At 32.2% G+C, this 12,433-nt stretch overlaps 2 protein-coding genes across 2 annotated transcripts; one reads left to right on the top strand and one right to left on the bottom strand.

Moving 5' to 3' along the window:
* Nucleotides 1-3,485: 3,485 nt before the first annotated feature.
* Nucleotides 3,486-7,500, top strand: LOC101509897 (protein COBRA). The gene is made up of 6 exons (XM_004491836.4): nucleotides 3,486-3,792; nucleotides 4,493-4,572; nucleotides 5,228-5,684; nucleotides 6,124-6,283; nucleotides 6,369-6,646; nucleotides 6,978-7,500. Exons 1-6 carry the CDS (start codon nucleotides 3,717-3,719, stop codon nucleotides 7,265-7,267), a joined length of 1,341 nt encoding a protein of 446 aa, XP_004491893.1. The 5' UTR covers nucleotides 3,486-3,716; the 3' UTR covers nucleotides 7,268-7,500.
* Nucleotides 7,501-7,579: 79 nt separating this feature from the next.
* On the bottom strand, nucleotides 7,580-11,586 carry LOC101509575 (COBRA-like protein 4). Its single transcript, XM_004491835.3, has 6 exons — nucleotides 11,361-11,586; nucleotides 11,170-11,249; nucleotides 10,433-10,889; nucleotides 9,522-9,669; nucleotides 8,789-9,066; nucleotides 7,580-8,179 (listed from the first exon to the last, which is right to left on the bottom strand). The coding sequence occupies exons 1-6, from the start codon at nucleotides 11,410-11,412 to the stop codon at nucleotides 7,896-7,898; spliced, it is 1,299 nt and encodes a 432-aa protein (XP_004491892.1). The 5' UTR covers nucleotides 11,413-11,586; the 3' UTR covers nucleotides 7,580-7,895.
* Nucleotides 11,587-12,433: the final 847 nt, after the last annotated feature.

Here is a 12,433-nt window from a genome sequence, read left to right on the forward strand (position 1 = left end):
TTTACTCTTTGCAAATAAGGTTCCAAAATATTGGTGTGCTGAAGTTATTTTAACTAGAGCATATTAATTAATCTTATGTCCTCTAAATTTGTAGATTTTAAAAACCCCTTTGATTTTTTTCGAAATTGCTTTCCTTTGACTCTCATCTCTACTAATTTTCCACCAAAAGTTTTTTGTTGCATTGGTTTTGTTCATGAACATAGACAACTTGACAAACTTGAGTCACGAGCAATAAAATTTGCTTTTCCTGGTTTTGCTCCAACTCATAAGGGGTATAAGTATTTTTAATCAAAATCAAAAAGAGTTTTTGTAGTCATTGATGTTACTTTTGTTGAAAATCGACATTTTTTAATGACATTCATCTACAGGGTGGGATTAAGGAAGATTCATATTTTAAAAACATCATTACTTTAGATGATATAGTGTTGTCACGAAATTCTAAGACTTATATTGATGCACCAAAAGAAAATGTCTAAGAATCCATGTTTGAACTCAATCCGCTTATGAGTGAGGTTTTGACATATTCTGGGGCAACAATTTCAAATCAAAATCACAATGAACAATTTTTTTATCTCGATAATAATAAAGGACCACCTAAAATGCGACAACATAATGACTCAGATAAAGAGACACAAAGTTGGTCTACTACCAGTGGCCTTACTTGGAAGGAAAATCTCTTTGAAACAAGAAACCATAAAAAGAGAAATGAAAGACCCATTCTCCATCTCTTCCAAGATTTTGAACCAATAGATAATCAAACACATCTTTTTGATATAGGTAAGTATTATTTTGTTCTTAAGATTCATATTGAGTATTCTGATATAGACCTTCCTATTGCAAGAAGGAATTTTGTTATATCATGCACTAAACATCATTTGTCTAATTGTATGTCATACTCAAAATTGTCTTCTTCATTTGATCCATTTACCTCTTAGTTGTCTATTGTAGAAATTCCAAAAATGTACCAAAGGCTCTCAAAATTCTAAAGTGGAAGGAAGTTGTTCTTGAGGAGATGAAAACTCTTGAGAAGAATCAAACTTGGAGATTCATGACTTTACCTATAAGAAAGAATATTGTTGGTTGTAACGAGTTATTTACTGTGAAATATAATTCTGATAACACATTTGAAAGATACAAAGCTCACTTGATTGCTAAAGGGTTTACTCAAATATATGAAATTGATTACTTGGATAATTTTGCTCTTGTTGCCAAATTAAATACTATTAGAGTTATGTTGTCCTTGGCAGTGAATTTAGATTTGTCTCTTAATTAACTTGATTTTAAAAATTCTTATTTGAATGGTGATTTGGAGGAGGAATAATACATGGATAGCCCTTTTGGCTTTAAAGACAAGTTTGATTCAAATGTGTGCAAACTGCAAAAAAAAAAAACCTTGTATGCTCTCAAGCAAATCCTCAAAGGTTTTATTTGAAAATTTTACTTGATCGGTTGAAAGGAAAGGATATATGCAGAAACAATCAAACTATACTATGTTCATGAAGTTCTCTAATGTTGGTACGATTGCAATTCTAATTGTATATGTAGATGATAGTATTCTCACAAGAGATGACATTGTTGAGATGGAAAGATTGAAGAAAAATTTGACAAAAGAATTTGAGATCAAAGATTTAGGTGTACTTAAAAATTTTCTTGGTATAGAGGTTGCTCGCTCAAATAAGGAAATTATAGTTTCTCAAAGAAAATGCATCATAGATCTATTGGAGGAAACCAGGATGAGTGAAAGTAGACCATCAGATACTTCTACGGAATTAAATTTAAAACTTTTGGCAAAAGACAATGTTCCTATTGATATTGGAAGATACTAGAGGTTGGTTGACAAACTTGTTTATCTAGCCCACACTATACCTGACATCGATTTCTCTATGAGTGTTGTAAGCCAATTCATACATTATCCCTTTGAAGAACACTTGAAGGCAGTTTATCAGATCTTAAAGGTACTTAAAATCCAATCCTAGAAAAAGTTTGTACTTCAAGAAAACCAATGACAAAGAAGTGTCTATATTTATAAGTGTTGGTTGGGCATAATCAGTTACTGATAGAAAATCTACTACTGGATATTGTGCCTATGTTCCAAGAAATCTAGTCACTTGGAGAAGTAAAAAACAAAGTATTATTGCTCGAAGCAGTGCATAAATCGAATTCAGTGCAATGATTCAAGGAATTTGTGAACTTTTGTGGATTCATAAACTCTTGGAAGAACTAAAAGGGAACGTCGACTCACCCTTAAAACTGTTCAGTGATAGTAAAACATCAATAAGTATATCTCACAACCCTGTGCAACATGATAGAACCAAGCACATTGAGATTGACTACCACTTCATAAAAGAGAAAATGGATGTTGGAATTATATGTCTCTCACTTGTAACTTCTTATAAGCAAATTGTTGATATCTTGACAAAAAGTTTGGCCATACCCAATTTTGAGAGAATTATAACCAAGTTGGACATGACAAATATCTATACACCAACTTGACGTGAGGTGTTGAAGAATCAAGGAAAATCATATATTATTCTCTTTTATTTTATATTATTTCGTTTATTTTTATTTTATGGCTTCATCTTTATTACTCATTAATACTATTGTAATTTCTTTTCTTATATAAACAACTTAAGACTTTAGTGATAAAATATGAAAGTATTTTGTCTTTTACTTTCTTTACCTATGAATCACTTAATCCTATCAACGACACCAATTTCTTTCACACATGATAGTTGGGTTAATGAACCATTGTCTTTAAAACTATCTTGTTACATATAATTTCTTTAGCTTTTGAAAGTACATATAGATTGTATGAGTTTTTGAAATTGGTCAAACTCACCGCATGTTTAGAAGCCATTTATTGAGTGAATAGAATAGTGATTTGCAGCAACTACTATTAGATCAATACTTAAAAAAGTACTATTCCAAAAAAGCTAAGTATTTATGAGAACTACCATTAAACCTAATGAGTACAAACATAAAATCAACTAAACTTAAGATCATTGTATCTTTTATTAATCAATTTGGTTCAGAAAATTACTAATAAAAGACACATTAAAAAACAAACATTTTGTAAATTTGATATATTTACATATTATAAAATGCTAAAATAAAACACTTTCATAAGTGATCTATCGTTATCAATATTTAAAGTCATCCCAAACTTTAACGACGATCAACAATAAGACACTCTTCCTAATTACAAATAAGACAATAATTCAATGTCAATTTAATAAAAAAAAAATAAAAAACAAAATTTATATTTCTAATATTTCAAAATTCAATTCATCTAAAACTTCAATCAAATTACTATATCAACCGTACAAACAAAACAAAATTAATATTTTATACTTATAAAAAATGTCCTCTATTATTAGTTCAAGTTAGAATTTTCCTTAATTATTATATTGTCACTACCTTACATTACATTACATATTTAGAAAGAAAATGATTATATACCTTTCTTAATCAGAGAGGAGCCAACTGGAACACAAACAAAGTCAGTTTCTGCTTATTAGTTCTCTTTTCCACACACACACTCTCTCTCTCTCTCTCTTCCTTTCCTTTCACCACTTTCTCTCTCTTCATTTTCTTAACTCCTATAGTCTTCTCTTCTTTTCTTTTCTCTTCTCTTCCACGGATCTTAAATCTTGAGCTTTTTTGGCAATATCTCATAGCACCATAATTCCCATACACACATTTTTAGGACAACAAAAATGGGTTTCTCTCTGTTGTCAAAAGCATTCATTTTGTTCTTGTTTCTACTTTCTTCCTCTTGCTTCACTTCAACAGGTTCACACATTAATCACTATTGTTTTTATTTTGTTTTCCTCATTTGTTCTGTGTTTTTGTTTAATGGGGTGTTCAATTTTCTTTATCTTCATAATGGTTTCCATTTTTTGTTGGTCTTTATTTATTTATTTATTTATTTATGTTGTTTTTTTTTAATTAATTAATGCTTGTGAAAGATGCAATCTTTGTTCTCTAAATTTTACTAAGAAAATGGGTTTTATTTTTTTTACTTTTATTTCCAAATTTGCAATTTTTTTAATCAAGTATTTAGCTTGTGAATTGTGATGGCTTTTCTATTGATGACAATTTTTTGCTATGACAAAATTTACATATGAAACACAGAAAAAGTGAAATTTTTATTTTGTTACTATCTTTATTAAGAATTTATTTGACATTTTAGCTTTTGTTTAGTCAATTGAGTAGTTTGTACATGATCCTTTTTCCTATTTTGGCTTTTGGAATGTGTTTTAAGTTGAACTTATGTTTTTACTTAAATGAGATTATGATCCTTATGAGATATCTTGTGTGTATAAGATGGAATAATGAATGATCCATCTCATAGAAATTAAATATGTAAAAAATGAAAATTATGATTTCATGAAGCAGCCATTGACCAATTGACTTGAACAATATGTTTGTTTGTTTTGATTACATTCTTTGTTCATTACTTGACACTTGTTTTTGGTGATTCAACTTTTAGATGCTTATGATCCACTTGACCCAAATGGGAATATCACAATCAAATGGGATATTATAACATGGACACCTGATGGTTATGTTGTAAGTATATTTCTTTACAGTATTAAGAAGCAAACTATGACCCTGTTTGGATAAACTACTTAATTAAGTGCATATAACATAAATATTTATCATATAAGTGCGTATGTATAAGTTATTTTGATAACAAAAGATAAAATATAGTCAAACTGCTTTCGTAAGCTATTCTGGAGAGCTTATCTTAAGTTGTTTTCATAAGCTCTCGCAAGTCTGATCATAAAAGAAAAAAGCTCTGCCGAGTAGTCTCGCAACTGTTTATGGCAGTAGATAAGCTCAAATAAGCATATTCAAACATACCCTATATGTTGTACACTATGCTTGGTGTTTAAATGTTTTTGGCTACTTTTCTTTCTACTTGTTTGTTTTTTACAATTTTTGTGTAATGAATCTTTATCTTCATGTCACCTTTTATTTCATACTTGATTTATCAGTTCTAACTTGAATAAGATAACTACTTCAAAGTTTTCAAAAAGAAATTCATTTTGTTCCAATTTGAAATGTAACACTTCGAATTTTGTGTCACACTGTTGCAAAGGATTTTAAAGTGTACACTACATAATGATTGAAATATGTAAGTAAGTTTATATAAATGTGTGGACATAGCCTTTAAGAATGAATTGTGTTTATTTAGATATCTTTGAAACAATTGAATCCACAGGCTGTTGTTACGGTGAACAACTTTCAACAATATCGTCACATCGCCGCACCTGGCTGGTCATTAGGATGGACATGGGCGAAAAAGGAGGTAATCTGGGGCATGGTGGGATCGCAGACCACTGAACAAGGCGATTGTTCGAAATTTAAGGGAAATGTTCCACATTGTTGTAAAAAGGATCCAACAGTTGTTGATTTACTTCCTGGAACACCTTACAATCAGCAAATTGCAAATTGCTGCAAAGGTGGAGTGCTCAGTTCATGGGCTCAGGATCCTACCAATGCAGTCGGGTCATTTCAAATCAGCGTTGGTAGAGCTGGTACCACAAATAAAACGGTTAAAGTCCCTAAAAACTTCACCTTGAAAGCGCCCGGACCGGGTTATACTTGCGGGCCAGCGAAAGTTGTGAGACCTACTCAATTTATTCAACCAGACAAAAGGAGAGTGACCCAAGCGCTAAGTAAGTCAACGGAATTTTATGCCTATTTTCGCTGTTGTAAATATGTTTATCTAATTTTCCATTGCCTCGTACTAACTTCATACTCTTCACTGAAGAAATTTTCATCCACTAGTAATTTTTGTCGGTAACAAAAATTTGCAACTACATAGAATTGACACTACAAATTAAAGGTGTCTCCGGTGTTTGACACCAACATATAACCAACACCATGGTTATATTCAGTCATGTCTAGTGTCTCAAATTATTACCGGTGTTTACATATCGGTGTTGTGTGTGGTGTTTATGCCAATGCTTCATAGATTGACACTCAGGCTATAGTAGCTCTCTTGTTATATTTAAAACTGATGTGCTTTTACAACCATTGTTGTGGTATTTATCAACAGATTCTAGCAATTTACCATAATCTTAAGATTCTTAACATCATTTTGATTCATTGCAGTGACATGGAATGTGACATGCACATATTCACAATTTCTAGCTCAGAAAACTCCCACATGCTGTGTCTCTCTTTCATCTTTCTATAACGAAACCATCGTACCCTGCCCAACATGTGCATGTGGCTGCCAGAGTAACTCGTCTCAATCGGGGAGTTGCATAGAGTATGTTTCTTTCACTCAGGCTAGTACAATTTCCTTTTATATTTTAAGCTGTACACTCATTTATTTCTATTTTCTGTGGTTACAGTCGAAATACGCCACATTTGGCATCGGTTGTTGCTGGTTCCGGAAAGAACAATTTTCAACCTTTGGTTCAATGTACTAGTCATATGTGTCCAATCCGAATCCACTGGCATGTTAAGCTTAACTACAAAGAATACTGGCGAGTGAAGGTTACGATTACTAATTTTAATTACCGAATGAATTATTCTGATTGGAACTTGGTTGTTCAGCATCCGAACTTCGATAATCTAACCCAGCTGTTCAGTTTCAACTATAAGTCATTAAATCCTTATGGTTCAATAAGTAAGTGTTACTCCTGACTTGTTTTTTTCATGTTTCTTGAGTAATGAATTTCTTAGATGTCAAACCGGTGTTGTCAAAGAGCGGATATAGCAGCTCTATAGCGTAGCAGAATTTTAACAAAGTGCTATTGTTCTGCAATAAACAACTTACTACAGAGTGTTATCAAATAGCAACTATAGCGGTGGAGTTTAAACAAACTACTATTTTCTGCGATCTGTGATTGACAACATTGTGTCAAACAAACTTTTCTTAATTCTTTTTCATAAAACAGTAAAACTTCTACATCTGTTTTTTCTTAATCATAATTACTGACATGAGTTGCTTTTAACAGATGACACAGCAATGCTTTGGGGAGTTAAGTTCTATAATGATTTTCTTAATTATGCTGGCCCTAGTGGTAATGTTCAATCGGAGCTACTCTTCCGAAAAGACAAATCAACTTTTACTTTTGATAAGGGTTGGGCTTTCCCTCGAAGAATCTACTTCAACGGCGACAACTGTGTAATGCCGCCACCTGATGCATATCCGTGGTTACCTAACACCGGTTCTCGGCAAGAGGTTTCGATGTTTGCTTTAGTGATGGCATCTTTGGTAGTCTTGGTATTTTACGCACACGTTTAAGGTTCCGACCCGCGGTTATACTTTATAATTGTAATAGAAAAGTTTCAGTCAGATCAGTTTTGGCTCATATTTGTGATATGAATTCGGGGGTAGAATTTACTGTATTGTTGTTTGTGTCTGTTGTGAAGCAATAATACATGTATCTCCTTATTGTAATTGTAACTGTAATTATAATAACAAATATATACATCAACTTCATGTGAAAAATATAAATTTGCTGAATCTTGTGTGAATTTGAAATGCTTAAGTAGTCTTTCTACTTGGAATCAGTTTTTCTTTCTTTCTTTTTCTGTAACATGCTTGGAATCAATATTGTTTTAAAGAGATAGAAGAGATATATTCATTACATCATTGCAATACAAGTATTTACATAAGGCAAAAATCTTGGCTGGAAGTTATATTTAGCATCCTGTTACTATTGCTCATGAATCACAACACACATTCAACAAATTGTAAATTGTAACTGACGTAGATTTTTTTTGATGAATTTAACATGTTTATGAGTCTGGATTTGTTTCTTCGAAGAAAACCTTAAAAGTCTCGTACCTGTTGTCGATCGCCATTCTGAGAATAACAATATTTGTTTCCAAAATCTTACATGAGAATCCGAACTGGTTTATGTACTGATTCACCAAACAACTAGCAAGACAAGCAACAATGAGAGGATGGATGTTGGGAAGTTGAGAACATTGACAGGGGAAGAATTAGGGAGGAAAGGGTAGGTATCAGGTGAGGGCATCATGCATTCTTCACCATTGAAGTAGACTCTACGAGGAAATGCCCAACCTTGGTTGAGTGTGAATGTATCCTTGTTCTTCTGAAGAAGCACTTCTGATTGAACATTTCCACTTGGTCCAGCTTCCATCAAGAGATCATTAAAGAATTTCATGCCATAGAACATACCAGTGTCATCTGTAAACAAAATGAAAATACACTTGATCAGACATTTTTAAGGTTATTGACTTGTTAATTAAATTTTTGTTTAATTTAAAGTGTTTAATTAAACGTTTAGCCATAAATTGTTATGAAGAACAAAACCAATCAAAATAAGCTGAAACCGGTTTACAAGCATAAGAGATAATAAGTTACTTTTATAAGTATTTTCAAATACTACTTTGTGTATGTTTGGATGAGCGGTAAGTTTGGCAAAATCGCAATTTGTGTTTTTGTCAAAATTGTAGTGACACACTGTGATTGTATCAATATCATTACCAATGCAAACATGTACCTTAAGTGATTATATCATCTAATAAAGTCGAATAAGTTCAGAGTTCTTCCAAGTGTTCATGATCTATTGGTTAGAGTCTGTTTGGACTCACATATGTAAGTTTATCTATTGGCATAATCACTAATTGGAGTATAAGTTGTTTTCAGTTTATTTATATAAGCTTTATGAAAAGTTACAAAAATAGATTATGGTTTTATATGAAAACAATTTAACTTTGGTTATAGAAATAGTTTTAAGTACCTATATGATAAGTGCTTAATTAAGTTGTTTATCAAACCAATTCTATAACTTACTTATGGATTGATAGGGAAGCAAAGGCTTGTAATCAAAGCTGAAAACTTGGGTAACATTGTTAAGATTTGGATGCTGCACAGCAAGAGTCCATAGAGAATAATTCAATCTGTAATTGAAATTTGTCACAGCAATCTTAACTCTCCAATAGTCCTTATAGTTGACTTTCACATGCCAATGAACCCTAATGGGGCACATATGATGAGTGCACTGTAGTAATGGTTCATTGTCTTTCTTTGGAGTATGAAACCCCACCATGTCAAGGAATTTGGAATGACCCCTGCATACCATACCAACATGTGAGAAATGATTAGATATCGGTTTAAACATGTATTTAGTTCTGTAAATAGATCATTTTTTGCTTTTAGTCTCTACTAAGTTTTTTGTTTTTCGTTCTTGCAAATATACTAGATTTTGCTTTTGGTTCTTATTCTTTTATTTTAGTTTTTGTAAAATTTGTTTATATTAGAATTGGTTTCGGTTATGTATGTATAAGGACTAAAATCAAATATTCTACATAATACAGAAACCAATTTCAATATAAACAAATGTTGTGGGGACTAAAACAAAAAGGATAAAAAAAAATGTGATATATTTGCAAGAACTAAACTAAAAGCAAAAAATGGTATATTCGGAGGTACCAAATGCATATTTAGACTTTTATTGGTTGTATAGTTGTTAGACTTAGAACTTAGATATGGAGATGTTATTAATAGTTTGGAAAGATCACACTACTTGACGCAATTCTTCTTGTTCTGGCAGCCACAAGCACAAGAAGCACAAGGGGTAATTGTCTCATTATAGAAGGATGACAAAGATACACAGCAACTTGGATTCTTTCTTGCAAGAAATTGTGAGTATGTGCAGGTAACATTCCATGTCACTGCATGAAATTGGAAAGAAAAATAATTGAAACTTTGAGAATTGTTGAATATAGGGAAGTTGGGGAGAAATTTGATATTGTTTCTATCACATGTCCTATAAATGGGGAAATCAAAAAATAAATCATAACAATAATACAACAATCAAACCTTATGTAACTAAGTAGGGTTGCCTATATGGATCAAACGATGTCATAATATTCCTATTCAGATTATTAATCTCTAGATCTTTCACAATAGTTTCTCGTATGATTTTTTGGGTCTTCCTCAACCTCTAGCGATTTGACTACTCTTCATCTGATCTACTCTCCTTACTACATAATATACAGATCTAAAGCCGACTATGATGGTGCCCAACAAAAACAACAACATAGGCCCAAATTTTTTTTTAAAGAGAATTAGGGCCCAAAAGTATTTACACTTAGGGTCTCTAAAATGGTTTAAAATTTTTTTAAGAGTATTAAGGGTTCAATTTTTAAGATTAGAACAGGACCTCTAAAATGTTTGAGCCGGCCCCGTACAAATCTCCTTTCCACATGCCTAAGTCACCTAAGTCAAATTTCATCCATCTTTTCTACGATAGGTGGTATCTCAACTCTCTCTAATGTCGTTATTGTTGATCGTATCTCGTCTAGTTTTTCCACATTTCCATCACAACAAATATAAAGATTATAAGTTGATCCTAAAAAATAAATTAAGATACTCTAATACAATATCAAAGATATTTTCTTATATTCTAACATATTACGCAGATAAAGAACTTACTTAGTGCTTGAGTCTTGCGGCGTTTATCCGCCGTAAGGAAAGTGGTGGAAGGAACAATCTTAGCAGGACCACAAGTATATCCAGGTCCAGGAGCCAAGAGAGTAAAATTCTTAGGAAGTTTCACTGTCTTATTTGAAGTACCACCTTGTCCAACACTAATTTGGAAAGAAGATACAGCCGATGAAGGGTCTTGTCCCCATGCTGCTACAACACCACCTTTACAACAGTTTGAGAATTGCTGATTGTAAGGTACACCAGGTAGCAAGTCAACAACTGTTGGAGTTTTCTTGCAGCAATGAGGAACATTGCCTTTGAACTTAGAACAATCTCCTTGTTCAGTTGTTTGAGATCCTACCATTGACCATATAACTTCTTTCTTGGCCCATGACCATCCTAATGTCCATCCTGGATTCATTATGTGCCGGTACATTTGGAAGTTGCTCATTGTTACCACTGCCTGTTTGAAATCATTGCACAAAAAGTATATTATTTCGTTACATGAATGAGATTACCTTATAACTCAGAGATCTTACTCCTCTAAAGGGAATATAAAGTAACTTTAAGTAAGTAATATCAATCAATGATGAAAAACACGAAGAGTTGATATTTGTTATGTTTGTATATCTAATATCACCATTTGATTTATTCATCAACAATTGAGATTACTTGCCTTACACTTTTCTAAAGAGAGTTATTCAGTTTAAAGAAGTCATATTCATAATTTAGTTTGTACTGACCACATAGCCATCTGGTGTCCAAGAGACGACATCCCATTTGATCGTTATGTTTCCGTTAGGATCCAAAGGATCGTACGCAGCTATAACCATAACGCGTCCAAGAAATCAGTCGAAATGAAAATGAAAAGGCAAAAATAAAAGTAAAGTGAAAGATAAACAATATCAACAAAATGAGTAACTTTTTATCTCACCTGCATAAGAAAATAGCACAATGACACATAGAGCTGATATGAGAAACCTCATTCCTTGAATATGTGTCTTTGATGTTATCAAGTATGACAATCTTCTTCCTTAGCAATCTTATTTGAATAAGATTGGTGTAATCTTCAGCTTAATGCTATCACAATGCTATTGAATGTGTAGTATTTAGAAAAATATCCTTGAAGGGAATTTTCTTTGGTGTTCCAGTGATGGCTCACCTAATGGTTGTTAGGTACTGCACATTTTATACTTATATCACTGCCTCACATTTTATATTTTTCATTTGAACTTACCATAACTTAAAGCAACAGCCACTGACCAGAATGAGCAGGAATTTGGTGATGCAATAGTGAGCATAACATTTCAACTGTAGTGTTTGAAAGCTCACTTGTTCTATGATGGGTTAGATTCACCATACCTTATGACTTTACTAGTGTAGCCCTTATTCCATACATTATAATTCTTTTAGAAATGAATAAAGGAATATAAGGTTTATTTCTGCTAACAATTAAAATCTGTAATTGACATTGACCCTTAAAAGAGCATTTTTATCCGTTATTAGTTTTTTGTATTCTAAGAAGTTCTCATTTCTTTGAACTATTTTTTCTTCAACAATGATTGGATAACAAAGGTTGAAATGTGGTATGAATTTAATTTGTATACTGTCAATGTTAAAAAAATATTGATGGATCTAATAATTATATCTCACTATGTAGATATACGTGGAGATATTTTAGAAATTATTATAACAAAATAGTTTTACATTGTTGATAAGATATTATGGTCTTCATGTGCCCACAACTTGATTATATTAGGTAATCAAGTGGTTTGGGTTAAGTAGTTAATGAATTTTAGGAAGTTCGAATTGTTTGGGAGAACCAAAGTTCAAATCCTGACTGCATTAATCATAAGCTAAATTTTACTTACATCATGTCCGAACTCTAAATTATTAATAATTACCTTTCATCCGAATCCTGAATTACCTGAGTCCATTTCCCTTAAATGTCGGAGGGTTAAGACCAGAAAAACTTGATCATATTAGGTAATACTCTCACTTCCCTAC

The sequence above is a fragment of the Cicer arietinum genome, chromosome 3 (genome assembly GCF_000331145.2).
Source record: "Cicer arietinum cultivar CDC Frontier isolate Library 1 chromosome 3, Cicar.CDCFrontier_v2.0, whole genome shotgun sequence".
NCBI lineage: Eukaryota > Viridiplantae > Streptophyta > Magnoliopsida > Fabales > Fabaceae > Cicer > Cicer arietinum.

Excerpts from the sequence above, each read along its gene's own strand:
- LOC101509575 (XM_004491835.3), bottom strand. The coding sequence starts at position 11,412 with ATGAGGTTTCTCATATCAGCTCTATGTGTCATTGTGCTATTTTCTTAT. Across the intron at positions 11,250-11,360 it reads TGTGCTATTTTCTTATGCAG|CTGCGTACGATCCTTTGGAT; the intron begins GTGAGATAAAAA and ends TTATGGTTATAG. Across the intron at positions 9,670-10,432 it reads CCGCAAGACTCAAGCACTAA|TGACATGGAATGTTACCTGC; the intron begins GTAAGTTCTTTA and ends AATTTCATGCAG.
- LOC101509897 (XM_004491836.4), top strand. The coding sequence starts at position 3,717 with ATGGGTTTCTCTCTGTTGTCAAAAGCATTCATTTTGTTCTTGTTTCTA. Across the intron at positions 4,573-5,227 it reads GGACACCTGATGGTTATGTT|GCTGTTGTTACGGTGAACAA; the intron begins GTAAGTATATTT and ends TTGAATCCACAG. Across the intron at positions 6,284-6,368 it reads CAATCGGGGAGTTGCATAGA|TCGAAATACGCCACATTTGG; the intron begins GTATGTTTCTTT and ends CTGTGGTTACAG.